At 33.0% G+C, this 8,885-nt stretch overlaps 1 protein-coding gene across 5 annotated transcripts; it reads right to left on the minus strand.

The window, feature by feature from the left end:
- Positions 1–421: 421 nt before the first annotated feature.
- Positions 422–8,638, minus strand: LOC106754857. 5 transcript variants are annotated; one of them, XM_014636923.2, is made up of 11 exons: positions 8,370–8,638; positions 8,157–8,288; positions 7,833–7,890; positions 7,579–7,710; positions 6,974–7,065; positions 6,718–6,887; positions 6,516–6,635; positions 2,375–2,694; positions 1,579–2,153; positions 927–1,442; positions 422–845 (listed from the first exon to the last, which is right to left on the minus strand). In XM_014636923.2, exons 8-11 carry the CDS (start codon positions 2,589–2,591, stop codon positions 681–683), a joined length of 1,473 nt encoding a protein of 490 aa, XP_014492409.1. In that variant the 5' UTR covers positions 2,592–2,694; positions 6,516–6,635; positions 6,718–6,887; positions 6,974–7,065; positions 7,579–7,710; positions 7,833–7,890; positions 8,157–8,288; positions 8,370–8,638; the 3' UTR covers positions 422–680. The 5 variants fall into 5 exon arrangements, with proteins under 5 accessions (XP_014492409.1, XP_014492408.1, XP_022633795.1 ...); XM_014636922.2 differs by having other exon boundaries at positions 7,833–8,288; XM_022778074.1 differs by lacking the exons at positions 7,579–7,710; positions 7,833–7,890.
- Positions 8,639–8,885: the final 247 nt, after the last annotated feature.

Raw genomic sequence — 8,885 nt, forward strand, 5'->3', positions numbered from 1 at the left:
GATTTCATATGGATCTTATTTTTGAACTTAATAAATTTTAACATACACTTTATATTTACTACTTTACTTTTTACTTTTTTAAAAAATACAAAAATTAATCTTTATAAATATAAAAGTTAACTTTTTATGATCAAAATTTTCTTAAAGTTGGATTCTGAACCGGAGTAAATTGGTGTTAAAAAAAAATTTCCATTTGAAATAGCTGTAAAAGTGCTCAACTTTTAAAGCTGAAGTTGTTGTGCCATGTGGTAATTGCTTCTACTTCACCAGCAAGATTAATTACAAAGCTCCTATCTGTAAACAATTCTTACTAAAACACTATCAGAACGAAAACCAAACATCAAGCATGCCTGAATAAGAAAAAGTTATTGAAATAATTTTACTTTAAGGTTGTGTTCAAGTTATAGTTTGCACACCCAACCAAAGATAAAACAACTTTTTTTCCATTTCTACCAAATTATAATCTGGGATTCAAAATGTTATCCAAACCCTACCCGATCATGATTTTGCCAAATTTGCTATTTAGTGGAGGTAACTTCAAACTCCAAGCTAAGATTTTGCGAAACAATTCTTTATTTTTGATCTGTATGTTCGAGTTCAAGCACCTCTAGGACTTAGAAGTGTACACTTTGTGGACAATCTAAAATCCGAATAATTTTTCTTACAATCATTGTTCCTCACTACTTTCTCTCAGCCTTATCTGTAAAGTTGGTCCCTGGTTCTGTTAGAATGACATCAAATTCACTAAGAGTCCACTCTGCTACTTCATCTTTGTCGCTAACAAATATCTCGGTACCAGAATCAATAGATGTCCACACTCTTTTGGCAGGAGGAGTTCCTGGGTCCTGCATCACATGAGAAGATAAGTTATAATGCGTGGTGACTCATTAGATTCCAAATACTACAATAGTAGTTCAATTATTGACCTGATAAAAGTAGAGTCTACTTGATAGCCCTCCAACATCCAGTTTCCAAGTCCGTGCATCCCCCACCCAACCATCACCTTTTTTAGTGGGATAGCCATATTCACCCCATATAGGGTGAGGCAGCAACTGAACAATCTCTTGTGCATGAGGGTTGCTGTAAGGGTCACAAGTGCTCGCTGGCTGCTCCAAGTGTTCAGCATTCCCAGGACCACAATAGAAGTGATATGCTGAGTAGGGGAAATTGGCTGTGTCATTTCTGTAGATTTTTTTGTTGTCTGGAGTGATATGATATGGTGGACAGTTAACCAAGCCATTGGGGCTGCACCAAGCTGGGGTTTCAGGGTTGATGATCATCTCACTGTATCTGGTGACATCAGTGAGTACATCTCCATCACAAGGAGCACCATTGTTCTTCCAACAGCTTCCAATGTCTAAAAGGTAGAATTGGCTCTTCGAACCTCCCCCCTGCTTGATATCCAACCTCAGCTTCACCTTGAAATTTGGTGACTCCGGAAGCTGAATCACCAACCAACCCAAATGGTTAATCATCAAATTTTAAGTAGATAGTATGGTTTTCTTATTAAACTATCAGTTAAACAGAAATGGAAATCTTGAAATTGGACTTTGAAGGAAATGTTTATCTTGAACTCACAGTTTTTAGCATTCCCCTTGTGTCATAGTGGTAACCTCCAGAGAATCCTTTGGTTGCATCAGCTCTAAGGTACAACATCAACCAAGGGTATTTCTTCGAAGTCTTTAGCTTGTGTTTGAACACCCAACTTCCAACATTAACTTTCTTCTCCCAAACTACCTCATAGTAAGATGCACCATCGTGTTCACCCCCACAATCAGAATCCAAGTCATAAGTACCACTGAATCCCCCAATCATTCTTCCATCTTTAAGCTGCGTGTGCTGATGGCACAAGATGGGTTGGTTCATGCACCCTTGTCCAAAACAAGGAAACCGTCCCGGACTAAAAGGTGGTACCTTTTTTCCATCCTTAGGACACAACCCAGACCTGGTGTCGTAGTTTCCATTTTTCAGCATTACCATCCAAAATTGCCATGGCCTTGGGGTGTCTGCAACTTCACATAAAGAACCCAAATACACTTCCTTTTCAGCTGCATAAAAGTCTGTATTATTGATGTTTTGTAACTTTAGGCCAGGAAACGACTCCCCCACGCCAAGTCTGTTATCAGCTTCTGTGACCTTGTGAATCAGAGAACCTGGCCATCACAACCACTCACAATTCTCAACAAAAGAAAGCACAATGTTGATTTGATTAAAAAAAATAATAACAAAAAGACTAAAGTATGAGGGAGATTACAGAATAAACAGACAACATAACATGCAGAACATGTGACACAACATTGAAGATCAAACATACAATAAACTGAACTAATAAAATTTATAGGACTGTTTTTGAGTGTCATGTGATTTGGCTTACCCGAAAGATCAAAACAGTCAGCAGCTCTTGGGCTACCCATGTGAGGAGCTTCTTCACCAACTTCGTTGCAGAAGTTCCAAGCTTCAAAGGCCACCCTCAGACCATCTCTCTGCATTCCTGGGTCTCCTACAGCTGAGACATGACTCTGTTCGGTGCACACAACAGAGGCACTGAACACAAGCACATTGATGAACAACACAATGAACATTTTCTCCATTGGGGGTTCAGAGGCAGAGGAACATGGTAGAGGGTCTAATCCAATGTTAGGAGCACTTTCTCCTTCTAGTTTCGGGTGAAACTTTCTTACCTTCTAAGTGCCACTTCTTCACCAAATTATTGTATTTTGTTAGTACTGAATGAATAGGAGTCGTTAATGAGAAATTTATAACCAGAGATGTATCTCTGTCAAACGGATTAGACTAAGATAAGGCCAACTCATATGTCACACCGGTGATGCATCATTTGTTACCGTCGGATGTAAATATACTTTTATGGGAATAAACGATGTGGATGTTTTATTGAGTAGATTGAAAATTGCAATTTAGTCCTCATGTCATTAACAACACTTTTGTACAGCTAAGTTTATTGTAAAATGAGCCATAATCAATTCAAGTCCAGTTCCCGTTTTTGCCATATCTAGATTTTGTATCATGTCATACATGCTTCCTTACCTATCAGTATTAACAAAAATATCAGATGAAGAAATTTGGTATTTGTTTTCTCAATCCTCTTACTATATATTCTTGTTACAACTGTAAGTGAATGTTATATGTTGTTGCCCTATCTGATGAATTGTTAGTTCATTTGTTGTCTTTATTGATAAATTAATACAAGTTCTGTTTCATCAGTTTGAGATTATTTAACTTTCTGTTTCATCAGTTTGCTTATATTTCAAAATTTGGTTTAGAAGGTAAATTTGAAATATTACTTAGTATAGAGTACGTATAAAAAGAATGACCTTGATAAGATAAATAAATCAATTATTAACTTACTTGATTAGTTTATAAACTAATTTGATGAATTACAAAAATAGTTGATAAGTATATTAAAGTTGATTATTTTAGAATTTTTTAAATTATTGAGTTATAAATTAGCTTACGAGTGATAACTTATTTAATTTTCTTGTATCATTATCTTTCATATTTTAATGTGTTTCTTTTGATGTCCTTAATTTATTTCATTTATTGTTGATTCAATCTTACAGGCATAATTAATTATTTGATTATATCATGTATTTGGGGGAATTTGCTTTTTAATTTCTTATGCACGTGAAAATAAAGAAAAATCAATACTACAAATTGAAGTAACAATGCTATGTGAAAATTACACACAATAAAAATGATAAAAACTAATTTTGCAATACAAAATAGTTCAAATTAAGAAATTAAAAAAAGTAAATTTTGAAAAAAATTTGAAAATTAAATTTTTGGAAAATTTTTAACTTGCTTGAGAATTTATAATACATTTTAATTTTTACATTGTTAAAATTGAAAATTGAAAATAATTTTTGAATTATACAATCAAAAGTTAAATAATTTTTAAATAATAATTTAAAAGTTAACTTTTTTAAAAAATAAATGATTTTTGTCAGAACCCATAAAAATGACATGTTGGAGGGAGAGACATAAGTCTCAAAATAAAGAGATTGAGCATTTTATAGAAACTTTCAAAATGCAACTCATCTCATTATTTCTTGGAATCTGTATCTCTAAAAAGTCTTTGTCTTTTTTCCTCTTCTCTCTAGAAATTCTTCATCTTATTTCATCTTTTCATCAATCAGCCACCGTCTGGGAGTCAAAATCATCTTTTCCACTGATCAAAAATCAAGTTTAGAGTTGGTAAGTTCATCCTCTTCCTAGAAATTCTGTTTCTTGACACATGCAAGCCAAGTTTCTAGTTGAATGTGTTCATCACCTTCTTATTCGTACTTCTAATCACACTTTTGGTATTTTGGGTTGGTCTATTCCCACATATAAGTGAATTGTAGGTTCTTAGGATTTTTCTAGTGTAAGAGAAAGTGTTTGAAGATTGTTGAGTGTTCGGTTTGGTCAAAGAGGTAAGGGAAGCTAGTTAGTTTAATTACTTAGCTTTTGATGTATGAAAATGTTTTTTGATGATTATGCATGTGTGTAAAATTGAATGATTTGGTATTCGGTGTTGTTGGTGTGAAATATTAATGTGTGTTCATTATGATTGTGTTTTTGCATAATTCTGGTTCAGTGACTGAGTGAAATTGGAAGGAAGTGTGGCAGTGGAAATGGGGAATTTGTGTTCGGTGAGTTTGGTCTGTGTGGGAAATCTGGGTAAGTTGTTTAAGACTTGTTAGAATCCTTAAGCCACTCAGAAATGTACCAAAAACTAGTAAACCTGATTCTCAGTCATTAAGTTCATGATTCTATAGAGTTGACTATCAAACCTATGATGAAACTCTCTTAATGATGTTAGAAAGGCTTAGATACTCTTAATTAATGTGTAAGGATGTGTCTGATATAAGTTTGGAGGATTAGAAGTTGGGAGAATGTAGGGAAATTGGTAAGGATAGGTGTTGATCATAATTTTGCAGTCATTCTACAGAATTATGCAGTTTGCCGAGGGTCCTTCATTGACTGTTTGACCTCCTCTGGTACTCGGTATTAACTAAGTTCTACTACTATGGATCTTCAGTTAATGACCGATTGGTCATATCATAGTACTCGGTCTCAATAGTGCTCAATTTTGTACTATCACTCGGTCTTAACTGATTGATGTCATAGTGCTCGGTCTTAGTTGACTTTGTACATAGTGCTTTGAAATGTGTACGATTGTAGTGGTATGGTTGTGAGAGCAACCGTTTTGTTTTTTCCTTTGAATTTTGTCGAGCGATTGATGTTCGTATTGTGATGTTGGAGTTATGAGTTGACTATTGACAGATAAGTTGATGTAACGACTGCTATTGTGTTTGATGTGATGGTATGATGTTAAATTATATACTATGATATGTTCTTAGTTAACACTACTACAAAAAAGTGCATAGATAGCGCTTTTTTTTTTTTTTTATCATAGATAACGCTTTTTAAACGCTATCTATGATTGCACTATCTATTAATAGATAACGCTTCTAAAAAAGCATTATCTATTGGTGTCTGACAATAGATAGCGCTTATTTAAATAAACGCTATCTATTGTTGTCTGACAATAAATAGCACTTGTTTAAACAAGCACTATCTATTGTCAGACAACAATAGATAGCGCTTGTTTAAATATGCGTTATCTATTGGTCTAAATTTTTTTTAAAAAAAAAAATAATTTTTTAATAAAATATTTGAAAAAATTTAAAAAAAATCAAAAGAAAATATAAAATATTAGTTTTATTAGGTAAAAATATGTGTTATCTATTGCTTCTATTATATGTAATAAAATATAAAATATTAAGAAAAATATGAAAAAGAGAAAGGTCTAAAAAAAATTATTCATTAGCATGAATAAAAACTATTGATACAATAATATTTCAAAATATAATCGTTGAATCATCGTCATGACATGACATTGTTTTATAAGACAATATATACAACCATAACATATATATCATATGAGTACCTATAAACATATACATCACCATAACATAACCGATAATCATGTACTAATTACATATAAAAACCAATCTTCCCTAACTTCAATGATTTAATTATCACGATATTGTTCACATCTACAACTAGACAAATACTGCAAGAAAGAAAAATAATATAAAATTAGTTAATTAAATTTTTACTACAAATTAATTGTGACAACAAAGATAAGAATCTTAACAAGAAAAGTAATATAAAATTAATTAATCAAATTTTTACTACAAAAGTTGGAACATACGATTGTAAATAGGATATAGGATCTTAAGAAAATGAATATTAGCAACATTGAACATGAGTTATATAAGTTTTTTATTTTAATGTTTAGCAATATATTCATTAAAATAATTTAAAAAATGAAATGACATCATTTTGAAAAATGATTATATAATATATATATATATATATATATATATATATATATATATAGTATTACATATTTAATAAATTGATAAAAATATATAGAAATGATATTACCGTACACAAACAATTAAAAATAAAAATCAATAAACAGTTAAGAAATACATTGTGGCACATACATGTTAATTGCATTTTGCTTCTCAGCATCCATGTAAGCATTGTTGTAATATCGTTGAAGAGTCCTAAAGAACTCCTGGGATTGTGTTGCAGCTTTCCATTGTCCCCTCCTCTTAGAATATCTACATTGAAAGTGGAAAATAAGTTAAAGGAAAAGACCATGCAGTTAACAAATCAATTAGCATTTTTCAAAATGTACTTTACCCATTTAAAAGAAAGCATTCAAGGAAGAAAGAAATTCGTTATTGGGCTACTGTGAATTGTAGGGGTAGTGAATATAATACTTGATTGATATCTTCCTCACCGAAACTACAAATTACTTCATTTCATAACTTAGCAAATTTAGCTGCTTCAAGCCTTCTGCTTGCATAAATCTATACAAACACAAAAACATAAGTAGAGATAAATAGTTATATTAAGTTTACTGTAGTTAGCAGCAAAGTGAAAATGTGATAGAAACCTCGTCAAATTGCTTTGATAAAGAAAATTTCTTCTTCTGCTTCTTGTCAATAGGAACCAAGTATGTGTTGAATGCACCATGTAATGCTCGAACTGCAATCTCAGCATGGTTAGAGTGCGCATCCGTGACTTTTCCAGTGTCAAGTCTTCCATAGAATGAAAAGGGAGATTCAAGTGTATTTACTTTAAAGTTTTTTTTATGCATACATGTTTTAAAAAGTAAAGAAAGTCAATAAAATATCTAATTCACAACTTCTCTCCAGATATATAAATAAGATATATTGACAGTAACCTCTCCTAGACTATTAAAGGCCCCAATAACACCACCATATATAGTTGAAATGATGGAACACCAAATTTGAGTGTCCATGAAATAAACCTGTATTCAAAATGTAACCTGAGATGTTTACACTGAAATTTATCCCAAACAAACAAAAAGATTGAGATACGTGAGTATAACCATGTAATATAGCATACACAACATAAGTACAGGGGCCATAGAGCAATAACTGCACTATAGTTATTTTGAGTTGCCTAGACCACCGATATTAGAACAATAAATTTAACAAGTTGTTATGGTCCCATAAAAAATGTGAAGAAAACTACCTTCAGGGAAAAATTCATGCCAAGCATAATCAACATGCCGAATACTCATTATGTCCTCCCCCAAGAGCACAGCAAAACAACCTCTATGTTGCCTGAATGTCCCCACCTCCCAGTTCATGTCGTCCTCCTCGTCTTATGAATTGGGTTAAACAAGTAGATAGCATGCTTCAGTTTATAAAGCCCAATAACTTACTCCTCAAACTTATTTAAGTAATAAAATATTGGATTCAGCCACAACTTCTAAGAATTTTCACCTGTCACTTTATATCCTGCTCACACAAGTTTGTGAACTGCACAAGACTGTTGTCCCTACTGAAGATGGCACAAAATCGCCGAGGTTATTTCCTGCCACTAAAGCTTCCACTATGTCTTTTTGGTCTACAACTAAGGCTACAATTATATTTTTAAACGAGAGAGCAATCACCTAATTGTATCCCAACCCAATGAAATGCTCCTAAGATGTGTACAAAGCACAATCACATTTGCAACAATAAGTAAATCCACTTTGTTAAAGCTTGAATTTAATATTGAAATAAAAGAAAAATATTAAATGAAAAGCGAGAGTACAGAGAAGGTACGAGAGATTTGAAATGGTTGTCAATGGAGTAGACCGTGGCGAATTGCAATTAAGGCGTCGGCACTGGAAATGAAAGATCGGTAATTGGCAACGATAGGGGAGCGCGACAGAGGAGCTTTGGCAGGCAAACGCCCTGGGCACGACATGATTCGTGAAGAACTAAGAGAAAAAAGAAATTTTGAGTGAAATTGGAGTTAGGGTTTATGAATAATACCTTAGGGGAGTGAGAGATTGAGAGTGCTTCTACCGAAGAGAACAAGAGAACACGAGGGTCTGGCCATGCATTGGCACAAGGGCTTGAAGACGGTAGGTTCGACGACGGTGGCCTCTTCAACGCAGTTTCTCGACCATGGCACAACGACAAGAGGGGTTGGGTTTGGATATATGTGACTGTCAAAGCGAGGGTTCATACTTTTGTGAGAAATGAGAGTGAGAGACATCAAATTCTAAAGGGTATTATGAATTTTTGGATTTTGGGGGGAATGTTGAATTCAAGCAGTGTTTTTTTGTGAGCGGGAACGAAATTTTTTTCAGTGAAGATGATAAAATAAGAATAAGAATAAATAATACATAACTTTTTTAAAAGAAAGTGTTGGCTAATGATTTTTTAATAAAAAACTTTGTTTACGGTGTTTTAATAGATAGCGTTTAAAAATATAATATTAATTATTTATAGATATAGTTTTTTAAAAAAAGCGTTATTTAGTGTGATAGGTATAGATAGCGCTTT

The sequence above is a fragment of the Vigna radiata genome, unplaced genomic scaffold (genome assembly GCF_000741045.1).
Source record: "Vigna radiata var. radiata cultivar VC1973A unplaced genomic scaffold, Vradiata_ver6 scaffold_273, whole genome shotgun sequence".
Lineage (NCBI taxonomy): Eukaryota > Viridiplantae > Streptophyta > Magnoliopsida > Fabales > Fabaceae > Vigna > Vigna radiata.